Source organism: Struthio camelus, chromosome W (assembly GCF_040807025.1).
Source record: "Struthio camelus isolate bStrCam1 chromosome W, bStrCam1.hap1, whole genome shotgun sequence".
NCBI classification, from domain to species: domain Eukaryota; kingdom Metazoa; phylum Chordata; class Aves; order Struthioniformes; family Struthionidae; genus Struthio; species Struthio camelus.
Genome location: NC_090981.1, coordinates 40167082 through 40180520, shown reverse-complemented (window position 1 = coordinate 40180520; position 13439 = coordinate 40167082). Strand labels below are relative to the sequence as shown.

At 44.1% G+C, this 13439-nt stretch overlaps 1 protein-coding gene across 2 annotated transcripts in view; it reads left to right on the top strand.

Annotated features, from left to right (window-relative positions):
• The window catches only part of LOC104152903 (creatine kinase S-type, mitochondrial), a 28729-nt gene extending 21564 nt beyond the window's left edge, over positions 1–7165 (top strand). The window contains exons 6-8 of one of the 2 annotated variants that reach the window (XM_068925189.1): positions 2212–2346; positions 2710–2835; positions 6933–7165. In XM_068925189.1, the coding sequence (XP_068781290.1) occupies positions 2212–2346; positions 2710–2835; positions 6933–7052 (381 nt within the window). In that variant the 3' untranslated portion in view covers positions 7053–7165. The remainder of the gene's footprint in view (positions 1–2211; positions 2347–2709; positions 2836–6932) is intronic. The other variant, XM_009688478.2, reaches the window with a different exon arrangement.
• Positions 7166–13439: the final 6274 nt, after the last annotated feature.

Below are 13439 nucleotides of genomic sequence, written 5' to 3'. Positions count from 1 at the left end.
ATCCCTTCCTTGCCACGTTGTGTCTGCAGGCTGTAAAAATTCATAAATAAAGCATTTTATTTTGGAAGCCCAGCCTGCTGATTCTAATCCCTGATTCTGGGAGCGGAGTGGACGTTGCTGAGGTTGTACACAGGACTCAGGAGGTAGGACTTCCGGCCTCTCCGACTACTTTGGGAGGATACTGGGTTTTGTGATTAAAATGTTACAGATTGATAGGTAGGGCTCCTGGATGTTATTCTGCTACCGCTATTCATAAAGAAGAAGAAAACCTCATAGAATGATGTTTGAGTTCAAACGGTTTTGTCTAGACAATCCAGGCATGGTTGCAGTTTGGCTGTGGGCCCAGTGCAGTCCTGTGTACTGCTCTGGCACAGAAAAAGTGTTTTAACACAGAAAGAAGATTCTACTCTTTTCCACATGCAACACTAGCAAAAAAGGCACAGCAGAGTAGGTGATGTGTCAGAACTTTCTTCTCCACTCTTCTTGTCCACATCATCCCTAGATGCGTTGCCGTGATAGGTGATACCCTAGAGGTTAAGTTACATAAGGTTGAAATTGGCTTCAAATTGTCTCCAAGACTTTAAGAATAACCAGGCTGTATAAAACAATTATTTCTCCCCACTGGGGTCCTTGACATGCTCAATTCACCTGCACCAGAGAGGAACAGTGTTTATATCCGTCATACTGCTTTTGTTCCTCAGTGTGGAACTGCATATTAGGCCAGCTCAGGACGGCTTCCTTCATTCCTCTCCACCGTGACAAAAGAACCTTCATGCCAGCTTCACTGGCTTCCCAGAGATTGCTCTGTCTCAGGGAATCCCTAAACGTTGTAGCGCTGATACAGTAGAGCACTCCCTTCCATATCACTTCACAGCCACCAGCACAGACCCTGGCCTGCAGAAAGTACAAGGCAAAGTGGGCAGAGCAGGGAACTACAACCTCTGACTGTGGATGTGGTCCCCAAGAACCAGAAGGAGGTAACTTCAGAGCATCCTTAGGAAGGTTTGAGTAGGTAGTGGGTTTGGGAACACGGAAATACAAAAGCACTTAATGGATGCTTCTTTGGCATCTGAGTGGTTCACTGGGATCTTTTATGCTTCTTGTGTATGCCCATAACACTGGGCAGTGGACAAGATTGCAGCCTAAGTGACACGGCTTGTGGATGTTGTTCCCAGGTTTGCCTCTGCTACTGTGGTTAGCTCAGGTTCAGCAGAAGTGGACCTATGGGCCTTGCTGTGAGAAGTGGTCTGATAGCTCTGTGAACTGTCAAAAGGAGATGCCTTGAGGCAGGAAGTTAGATCTAGTTTTTCACCATCAATTCTGGTGTCCTTGCAGACTATGCAAATGATGTTAAAATAGTCCTTTATTTTGCATCCTTCTGCAACATGGAAGTATGTCCTATATTGCAGAGGTCCTGTGAACCTGAGCTGGTATGAGTATCTGATTCTCTTCTGGCAGTGAATTTGCTGAACTGAAACTAGTGGAATCACAGATGTAAGTCTGGGATGTGTAGCTGAGTGGACAGAATAGTGGCCTATTCAGAGGTCGATGGACCTTTATGATATTTCTGAGGATAATGATTTCAGTCTCCTTTTCTAATTGGGTTGGAGATCTACCAATGAAAATCATTACATAGTTGCCATATAGTCATCTTACAATGGAAGCAGGGCTGTTAAATTTAGGCATTTAGAAATGAAGTTTCCTGCCCCCTAGAATAATGTGATCAGCTTGAAAATTACATGAAACTGCACTTCAGCTCCTTTTGTTTGCTCCATAGCGTTTGAGACTTTTGGGCTTGTGTTTTGCAGCGTCACTCCCAAAACACCAAGGCTAGAAACTAATTTTTATTCTAAATAAGTAATTCTTATGTAAAAATTTGGCTCCCTGGGCTAGGGATATACAAAACCATCATGACAGGGAGACTTGTGATAAAGTGACAAGGAGTTTGAAAGCTAGTGGTAGTGAGCAACCGATGAAGAGATCCTTGTTAACTTCGCCGGGGACCTTGGTGCCTGATGAGTGCAAAGGTTTGCATCAGATCCAAGCCACACTCTGCTCAGGCTTATATTTATGCACCTCCATTGGTGTTAGTACAGTTCATCATCAACATAAATACAAGGTGAAAAGAATTTCAGCTATAAACAAGTGTCGGAGGATGAGACATTTGTATGCATCTCTGTCTTTTTCCTTTCTCCTTTTTTACCTTCACAGGTTGAAAGATTAATTAAAGAACGAGGCTGGGAGTTCATGTGGAACGAACGTCTTGGATATGTTCTGACTTGTCCTTCCAACCTGGGAACGGGTTTACGCGCTGGCGTCCATGTTAAGCTGCCAAAGCTCAGCAAGGTACATAAGTCATTTAAAAGGCCAGTGACATAAGTCAGCTCTTCATCTGATTTATAAGGGAACAAATGAAAAATGACAGCTTACAGTGATCGCGGGTTGGCATGATGTGTAACAACAAGGTCCTAGGGATAATGCACGACTAATGGAGCATACTTTTCTTCTGCAAATTATTGTATTTGTTATGGAAATTAATCTGTTCAGCAGACAGCCACCAAGACAGGCTGTAATCCAAAGACAGAGGAAACTATCCATCTCCGCCTGTCTTTTTGGGGATGCTATTAAGTAATGGATAATAGCATTACAAGGAATCAGCACAATAAAAAGGGCAAAAAGCAATAAGCACAAACCTATTTCTTCTGTTAGGATCCCAGGTTTCCGAAAATCCTGGAGAACCTGAGGCTGCAGAAGCGCGGCACTGGTGGCGTGGACACGGCGGCTGTAGCAGATGTATATGATATCTCCAACCTAGACCGCATGGGTCGATCAGAGGTAACCTGTTCTTTTTTTCCTTGCTTTTAACACAGATCTGTACTTACATGAGTCAGCTTCCCTCCATTTGGGTTCACTGTGGTTTTAGTCACACCACTGACTTCAGCTACAGTGGAGCTACAGCAGTTTTTACTTCTGGTGAATCTGATCCAGTGAAAATGCTTCAACACTGGAAAATTACTAACATGCATGAAGTGTTTGCCAAATATTCGTTTATGAGAATGGGAAAAAAACCCAAAACATGAGCAAGTTCCATCAATACAACTTGTTTATGCCATGTGCTGAGGCTCTCTGTTGAGAGTGCGAAGCTACTGGGAACATCTGGCTGTGGCAACAGAATTCCCTCAGGCTGATGTTTCTCCGCATGACAGCACAAACTCGTAGACCCGACTGCCTGCAGGAGTACACAGCTATGAGCTGGCTGTCCAGGCTCCCTGTGGTGCCGGACATGAGTTAGGTGTCTAAGAATGGGGTTCACTGAAGGCTGTATGCTGGGCACGGAGCTAGCCACTGTGCCTGCTGCACCCACTGTGAAATGCTGAGGAAAAAGATAGGGACTGAGTCCCAAACCACTCAGGGAATCAGGCACTGAAATCAAGACTGGGTTAATGTGTCATTTTCCTTTTAGGATTCACCATTATGCGCTTTCTTTACAGGTAGACAGCAGGGCTAGGCTAATCCTTTTACATCAAAATAATGCATAAGGAGGAGGTGGTGCTATGTCCCCATGTCCAGTGTAAAGCTGAGCAGAGGATGTGGGAGACCTGGGTTTAAATCAGCCCTCTGCTTGCAGTGGAGCAAAGATTTGAACTGTCATCTCTGAGCCCTCTCTGTTGAGCTGTAGGCTAAGATGAGATGGGTTAGATTCAGACACGTCTTTGGAAGCTACTTCAGTTTGAACTGAACCACCGGGGCAAAACCACCGGGGCAGAAATAGTGGAAATACCCCCTAAAGCCTGATGGCAAGGCTGCTCACGTGGCAGACCCAGGTCCCAGAACTTATTCCAGTTTAAGTATTTTATAAAGCAGAAGAGCTCCTAAGAGCAAATCTACTGGAGGATGATGAAGAAACAGCAGTGTGAAAGACTTGCAGCCCCCTTCCATTAGCTCTGCCTGAGCTAAGTCCTTATTCCAAGTCACACACTCTTAAGTTCTGTGGCACAGCTATACAGCTTCCCTTTCCTCAAGGAGATCAGGGAGGAAAGTTGACCCTTGGCCATATCAAGAGCAAATGAGATAAAAAGCAACCTTGCAAGACTGTAAGCCCAGTGATTCTAGCACTCTACCAGTAGATAGGAAATGTAGATTCAAATCTTCTGTCTAACACGCCTTTTGTTTCCAATGTGAGTGCTCTAACCTCTCAGCTATGGTCCACTGGGCAGGCCCTGGTGCGGTGTATGTCTCCTGAGGACTTTTACTCTACTGGACTCCTTTAACAGGCTTGTATGTGTCAGGATTTGAAGGGCTGCCTGCTTGCCTAGCAGCAAAACTTTAATTACCTTGAGGACGTCACAGCAAGTTAAAACTCCATTGCAAAGTAAAGCATAGTGTCAAGGTACATTTACATAGAACAGCAGAGCACTGAAAGGCTTTAACAGCTTAGGTGTGGGTGCATTTTGGCTCTATTACTGCAGCACAGCACCTGAGCTCAGCCTGATTCATGGCGAATTTTCAAAACAGACATAACCCTGGGATAATGCACTTAGATTCAAACTGGTTCACATCCAGGCACCCTGCACTTTCTGCCTCTGGAACAGAGCAAATCTGGGTCTTTTGCACTTTCTTATTTGGACATGCCCTTAAATGTTTTCACAGCCAAGGGGCATTTGGAGAATTTAAATTTTGGAGTTTGATGCGTGTTCTGGCAAGTAGGTAGCTAAGTTCCTTTAGATCTAGCCCTAAACATATAGGAGTGAAAAGCTATTAAGCTGTATTATTTGCAAAAACAGTATGCGACAAAGACATTTATTAATATCTGAAACATCACCATGTGTGCTTTATACTAGCATAACATTAATAATTTAAAAGGATTATGCAGCATGATTAATTAATACAAGTTCTACTGACCGATGGCTTGAACCTATAAATTTGTGCTTATATGGAGATTGCCACTGTCAGCTGTACCTCATATAGTGAGGATTTGAAGAGTTACGCCAATAAGATATAATTCCTACCTAGAAGATCTTAGAATCTAAATAAAACAAGACAAATTCAAGAGCACAGAAATGTTTTATTACAGGACATATTATAGTACATAATAAAATAAATTCCATTATGTAGTAAATAAGTTTGTAGAACTGAATTATGTTCCCAAAGGTGCAAGATAAAATTGTTGGTATTGTTGCTTTGTTTCGGTTACTGGTCAATGCAAACTCAATATGAAATTTCTTTTCTGCTGGAGGCTGCAAATTCAGACCTCTGGTCTGTAAAAGACAACACGATAAACTGCTAAGCCAATAAATTGCTTTATAGTAAAAACAAATTCCTTGAAAATCAGTCACTGTCACAGTAAAGAGACAATGGGATTTAGTTTCTGCATTCAGTTTTAACAAATGAGTCATTAAAGGTTGCTAATGAACCATTTCATGAAGATTAAGAAAAATCAGTACTGTAACTCCCTGGCTGCTGTGGAGCTAACAATGGGTGGGGGGGACCCAGAGTCCCAGCATGTAGTGACATGTGGAAGAATTCTGCTGGGGACAAGACACCTTGTTTTCTTCCCTGATTTTGAAAGAGATTACAAAGACACCACTGCATTCTGCAGTATAGAACTGCAAATTTCGGTGCTGCTCTGGGTCAGAATCCAGTCCCACTATTGCCAGTGTAAATCAAGCGTACCTCAGTGGAAAACAAATGTATTATAGAAAGCCAGCATGAGTCTAGGATGAATCCTTCTACTTCAGAAATGAGGATCCTGGGCTTGATGAAACAGCCTCTCGAAAGCCAACACGCCGCTCAGAATCAGCAGGACATCTTTCCGTGCACAAGGGCAGCCGATGAATTATCATGGTAGGGGAGGGTCATCTGCAGGGGAACGTATGGTCCTGCGGGTGGAGCGAGCCGTGCCGGCGAAGGACTTTAAGACTCCGGTTTGATGAGCCCTTTCAGCCAGTTTGTCTAACTGGCTGCAGCCAAAAGTGTAGCCCCACTGTCCTCCCACATCCAGCTGTGTGAAGGATCCCCTCCTCTCCCACCCCCTGTGCCTCCAGCAGCACGCAGGGCTCCTGCTACCACTGGACCAGGCAAATAAGCTTCCATCTTCCCCTTCTTGTGCCCCAATCCCAGTTAGTTTTTCGCCAACTCTGTGCTCACAGAAATGCTCCTGCGAGTACAGGGGAGGTACAGGCTTGGGAATGGGGAACACACAGCAAGTGAGACTGCTCTTTTGGCAGTTGCAGGTGACCATCACACAGCAGCTGAGCTGGCCTGCTGCTAAGGGTCCAGAAAATGGGGAAGAAGCACTTTTTCCTCCTCAGAATTTGTATTGGGAATGTCATTTGGCAAAATACCAGAGCCTCTCTCTGACATTTGCTGCTTCAGAGAGAGCTGCCTGGTGGCTCTGAACTTGCACGGCACAGCTTTTCAGTTTCTTCGTCCTAATATATGAATGCTGAAAACACAACAGCCAGGATCCACCACCTGTGCCAAGCTGTGGTTCTCAGCAAATGTCTCAAGAGGATCTTATGCCCTCAGAATGGTCACATTTGAAATAGACCTCTAAACTTTTGCCTAAAAATTTTACTTAAGCACTTTATTTAAGCACTTTTTTTTTTTTTTTTTTTTTTACATAGGGATAGGTACAGGAGCAGAATTTGGTGGAAGTAGCTTTAGGGGTCTAGTTGAAATTTTATGCTGTCAGAAGGCCAAAACTCTGACACAGGGCAAAAATAAAAAGGGGTAGGGAGAAGGGAATTACTATGGGTTTCCAAGGGATCAGTGCCTGACCCATACTCCCGTGCTACAGGTTGAGTGATCTGTAGGTCGTGACTGTCCCTGGGTCTGGTTTTACTTGCTATCTTTGCAGCACAAGCCAATTTTTCTTTCCTCTATTAACAGCATTATCTACATCTTTTTTATTTTGGTTGTTGTTGTTGCAGGTGGAGCTAGTCCAGATTGTCATTGATGGGGTCAATTATCTTGTTGATTGTGAGAAGAAACTGGAAAGAGGTCAAGACATCAAAGTACCACCACCATTGCCTCAGTTTGGCAGGAAATGATCTTGCTACCAATGACTGGTAATTGATGGTAAATATGGCTGCCATTCTGACAGAAAGGCACCTCTGTATATCTCTGTATAAATATCTTGTGTAATAAAACACTACCTGATACCTAATGTCTCGTTAGATGCCTGGTTACACTGGCAAGAAAGTAGTTTTAGCGCAGCTTTAGTAGGATATACCCACCTACAGCCACCTTGGTGTACTCTTTTGGTGGGACTTGCTTCCCTTTTCCGCTTGTCATCTAAGCAAGCTTTACCTAGGCTTTGAACCTTTCTTGGCTGGTGATAAGGAAAGTACTACTTGAATAATGCAAAACCCACAAATCCTTTAATTCTAGCTTATATTTGCACTTAAGGCCATATTTACACAGGTGCTTCTATGAGCACCTGTTTTGCATTCACAGAACCACCTCTTTCCAGTGACTGTCTAGGCAGCTGAAGCCTGTCAGCCTGACGGGCAGGTGCTGCAAAATGCTCATTGCATTTTTGGCATTCACTCCATGTTCAACAGTTAATTAGAGTAGGCAGTTGCACATGGCTTCAGTCTCGCAAGTTCCTCACTTAACCTGTCTTCTGGAACTCACTGGTGCCTCTTTATGGGAGCTATCTCTTCTCTGCTCTGCATGCAATCTTCTTTACCATGTCATCCCAAACCCTCGGACTTTTTTAGCCCTGAAGAATTCACTAGGTCACTCCTCAGCCCCCACTTCTGGCCTGTGGCTTCAGCAAATTGGCCCAAATAAATCAGCAAGCAAACCAGTTTGCTGCTCTTCTGTATCCAACATAAACCTGCCCAACATGGCCTATTCCAGTCTTTTTCTGCAGCTTTCTGGTCCCAGGTAATGGGGCCTAGGCTCCAGCTAACTGTCAGTCATCTAAGTGCTTAGGATGTTTTGACACCCTGAGTAAAACCAGCTCTGTGCTCACCCACTATTCCATGTGGTGAGCAGCCTGGTAGAAAGAAAAAATAGCAGATGATAACAGTCCCACTACTTTTCTTCTGCATATTGAAACATATTCAATGTTTCATAGTAACCACATTCAAAACACCAGTCCTTCCCAGAAAAAAAAATAATCAAAACATGCCTTCGTAAATGTGCTGTCTGTGTTGCTGTTGAGCTGGGAGTAGTATCAGCAGAATGCATTTCAGATCTACAAGGGCAGCCAAAGGATACTGCCAAAGCGCCCATTGCTACCGTCGGTATGAACGTGTCTAGGGCATGCAGTCCAGTATTCCCCCGAACGAGCACCTTGGAGCTCCCTACAGCACCTCACATAACGTAACTTTGTCAGTGGTAGCTGTGCACTAGGACTAGGTAGCTGGGCTGAGCAGACCATATGCAGCCCTGAGCTAATGTGCTCATAGTGCTTTCAGCACCTCAGCTAGTTGGTCTGCACACACTTATCCAGAGATCTCTAACATCGCTGAACTGTGTAGATTGCCATATAGAGTAGATGTAGAATGCCATATATGTCTTTCAGACATGTTTTTGTCCATTCCATTCCTACTCCGCGGGTTTTCCCACCATTATCTAGAACTAAAGCATACCAAGTTATCCACGGTTCTCTAGCAGTCACAGTGGCACTTCGCCCTTAGTCAGATCATGCCCGAGAAATGTTTTTATTGCTAAGTCTCTTGAAGAACATCCCTCCTTTCTATTAAGCTCTTGAGAAGGCTGGATCAAGTCTGAGCAGCAACTATTCCTTGTAGAATATATGGGGAAGAGTCCTTGCGTTCTTCTGACTGCTTGGGCCATATCCCTCCTGGCCACTGTAGCTCACGTGAGCTTAGTTGCTAGTTTTTGTAGTGAGCGGTTGCTGGTTTAGTTTCTCTGCATATGAGTTTTATAACTCATGCTGTGTTAGCTCTGAGAAAATACTATTGAGAAAACATGTTGGAAACTGATAAGCCACAAGAACAGCCGTACTAGACCAAATCAAAGAGCTGTCTCTCCCAGACACCTATCTCTGACAGTCGCCAAAAACGATTTCCTAGAGAAGACCATAAGAACAGGGTAAGCCTATAGGATACATGTTTTAGCCCTCTAAAACATTTCCAGCCTCCAATCACTTTTAACTCAGATGCAACTTTGGTGCGCTTACAAGTCTCAATGGCTTTCTCTCCATGAACTTCTCCTGTCTACCCTGCAAGTTGTACAGACTTGTAGTGTCTACCCATATTTTGGAAAAAGGTACTACAGCCCTCCAATCTGTTGTGTGCGTATTGTGTTTTGAAAACTGCCGGTCTCCATTTAATTCTCATCTCATGTGATAAGGATTCCCCTAACCAAGTGTCCTTCATCAGAAATCTCCCCATGGAAATCTACTGTAAAATGTTAACCAGATGTAAACGCCCTTGCAGAGGTTCTTCAGTGAGTCATATCTGAAGAGTTGAGACTGGGTAGCCAGGCGATAACCAGTTACAAAATCTTTAAAAAACACAGTTGGAAATTAATTCAGAGCTAAATGGTGAATTAGCAGCTTTTGGAAATCAACAGCATGATGTACTCTTGTTTCTTGCTTGGAAGGAGAGCTGTTGCACATATAGGTTGGAGCGTCCATGTAATTGCTGTATATCCCTCCTCTATGCTACATATATTTCCTAACATTTTCGTACCATTTTTCTAAACAGTGGTAATAGTGGTGGGTAATTCTGGGGGAGGGAAAGAGACTCTTGCTGTTATCACATAGAAAGGAAACAAGTACAACTGAAAATGCTTCACTACCAGCCCTCCAAAACCTTCAGATCAGCACAAAATTCTACTGTGAACCCATGTGCGCTCAGATTATAGCCTCTACTTGCTTTCCTTCCGCTGACTTGTAAACTGTTGATAGGCAGCGTTAGGAAGTCCAGCAGGCAGCCTGTTACTAGAAGCATTCCTCCGGGGTCAATGTTGGAGCTGCTGATACTGTTTTAACATCTTTATTAATGACCTGGAAGATGGGGTGCATTACACCCTCAGCAAGTCCGCTGATGGTGCTAAATGGGAGGAAGCGGCTGATACACTGGAGAGCAAGGCTGCTGCTATTCAGAGGGAGTTTGACTGTAGAAATGAGCTGACAGAAATCTCATGAAGTTCAACAAAGACAAATGCAACGTGCTGCACCTGGGATGGAATAACTCCACGCAGCAGCACAAGCATGTGGACAACTGGATAGAAATCAGCTCTGCAAGGACTTAAGACTCCAGGCGGCCAGCACGTTGAACATGAGTCAGCAGTATGCCTATGCTGGGCTGTATTGCACGTGAGCGTAGCCAGCAGATTGACAGAAGTGATTATTTCCCTCCATATGGCACTTGTGAGACGACATCTGGAGCAGTGTGTCTAGGTTTGGGCTCCCTAGTACAGAAAATACATTGATAAACCGGAGCAAGACCAGGGCAGGGCCACCTGCGGGAGGTCAGGAGGCTGGAGCACATGATGTACGAGGTAAGGCTGAAGGAACTGGATTTGTTCAATCTGGAGGAGAGAAGGCTCAGGGGAGACCTTATTGCTATCTACAACTGCTTAACTGGAGGATTTAGAGAAGTTTGCATTGCTGAGATCCTTTTCTGCCTATAAAATTATATCCTGATAGATTCAGATACTTATTCTCTATAAATCCTTGGAATTTATTTGAATCACTATTCGTAAGTACTGCAAGAAGAGCTATATGCCATGCCTCAAGTACTTTTATAACCTCTGTGCCAAACATATTAGCGACTAGGGATCAGCAAAAGTAAACCTTCAGGTCATGCTCCATAAGAGCCCATCAGCAGGCCATCAGGCGGTTCGTACAGGCTGAGAGCTGGAGAGGAACTGGCCACTGGAGGACAAGGGAAAGTTGGCACAATTCTCTCAGCTCTACCTGGAAATGGGCAATGACTTTTTGAGAATTCTCCGGTTATAACAGTGAATGCATGTCTGTTGTCTGTTGAAATTGCCATACAAATATTGCTCTAACGATAAATGCATTGTCTAAATGGCCAGTGCGATAAGCGCACACTGGATTTGCAGAGGGGCGCCAAAGGCTGTTGGGAAGCTGCAGTTCCTTTATCCTGCGCTGCAGAAATATCTGGGTAAAGACAGACCTACTTTTTCAAGGCACTTACAGGCTAAAAGAAGAGGCAGAACAGTGGATGAGAGAAACACAGGCTGAAAACATGGAAGAAGAGAGCCAAGGAAAACAGAAGTTGCACAGTTTTCAGCCAGTTGGGAGCATAAATACTTCTACTGGGAGATACATGCATGGATACTTAAGCCCAATTATTTGTGCCAGGCCTGAAACAGGTTTGGAGTTATATGTTGAAGTTAACGCATGCTGCGATTGGCCCCTAGAAAAGCCAGCTCTTGGAACAAGCCAAGGGCCTGGCTAAGGATCACTGGCAATGTACTGGGAAGAGGTGGCTGAGGGAAGCCAAGCCAGGACCTGAGTCAGAGGCTGCACCAAGGAGAGGGAGCCAGGAAGCTCCGGTACAAGGCAGAGCCCAGGGCAAGGAGCAGCAGGCGTGCAGCTGCCTCAGGAGGAGGAAGAACAAGTCCGGCTCAAAGACAGAGCTGTGCTGGCAGCGGCAGCAGCAGCAGTCCAGGATACCTGGTGAGATCGCCTCAGGCGCGTGAGGCGCCCCACCAGTCAGTCAGGCTAACCGGCCCGGTCGCTGCGCGTCTCACTGCAGTTTGGTAACCTGAGCCAGACTTGCCATAAAATATTTGAACAACTGAACTGAGCGTTTCAATCGTGACCCGGAAACTGAGGGTTATGGCTCAGCTGGGCATTCATGATGGGATTTAAAGAGGGTCCCAACCAGTTGTTTGGCAGGAGGGACTTAGGGAAGGGATGAGACCATGTTATAATACTTTTCTATACTTGAGAGCGTACGGTGGCCGTGGCAGCGCAGCAGCCGGTGAGTACAGCCGTACTGCCGGCTGACCCCCCGCAGGGGCTCGGCTGCTGCTGGCAGTTACGCAGGGCTCTGTGCCGGGGCTCAGGCAAGGGCTGCGGCAAGACAGGGGATGCGAAGAGACAGAAACACGCACATAAATACTTTCAAAAAGTGAACTAAAGGTTGCCTGTGCTTGGTAACTGAGCTCCTGAGTCATGTCATGCAAATTACAAATTTCCACGTATTACCAGGCCAGTCTCATAGGACTTATCGATCTGAACTACAGAGTAAGCTATTGAGCAAACGTGCATTGTCAGGAGCGCTTCAGTTTTCTGGTAAGCTATGAGGTCTCTCTCTGATATGAGCTGTTAGTACAGGAAAACCATGTAACAATAGCACATTTACTGAAACACTGTTGTTGTTTTTTGTTTCTCTCTGGGAAATATAATATATTCCCATATAATATATTATATATCATATACTAATATAATGAGCTAGAGCAACAGCTTGAATGTAGAGGCTGATAAACTGCTCAGCGTGGTTGAAGACTGACCTACTGGGATACCTCTGAATTTTGGCTTTATTCCATGCACTGGTCTTCACAGGGCGCATGGAAAGAGCAGACAAAATTCATACTTCACTTGGAGGGGTCCCTGTAATTAAGACCTTGGTGGGGGGAGCAGGTGCATACAGTCGACTTACCTTCTGAAGTCGGATTTAAAAGCTTAACAGCCAAGCCTGTAGCTATGACGGTTGTGACTGATTTCACTTATGACACCTTATACCTAAAATCAAGCGCTGACCTAACAGGAACTGACTAGACCGACTTAAAAAGCCCATGAAACTGTCACTCTTACCAGACTAATATACATCTGAACAGACCTGATGTCAGTTTACTGCGGAAATATTATCCAAAAAGGAAGTAAATAACATAGGGAATTAATTACAGCTAATATTTATATGCAGAATTATTTTACTAATATGATTTGTTGGAATGTAATTTAAGACCTGCCAAATAATTATTATTCCTCTTTTTCTACTGTAATTCCTTTTACAGTTTACTTTCAGCTTAAGGCCTAATTAAAAGATTAAAGACTGTAAGCAGCCATTTCTTTTGCCTGCAAAGATGCTTGAAAACATGACATGCACTGAAGTGCATTAGGTATGGTACAAAAATCCTATTAAGTCGAGTCTTCCAAAAGGGCACAAACATATAATCGTCTGTTGCACAGCACATGGCTGCTGATTGACACTGCATTTTTAATTCTCTCAAAATAAATTAAAGAAGAAAATTGGGTTCTTAATGGAAAAATACTTGCTACATTACAGTAATGTGATTATCAGTAAAGTAGGGTAATAGATGAATTTTGTTCACCTATCCGTTTTTCTGGGAACTCACACAGTTCCTAGACAAAGAAAAAAAGTCTATGACTTATGATGTCAGCTGATTTTAGCTTTTTTTTTTGCACTTGTACATTCTCATTTGAAATGATAATGTTGTCCATAGGTTTTCTGTCTTTC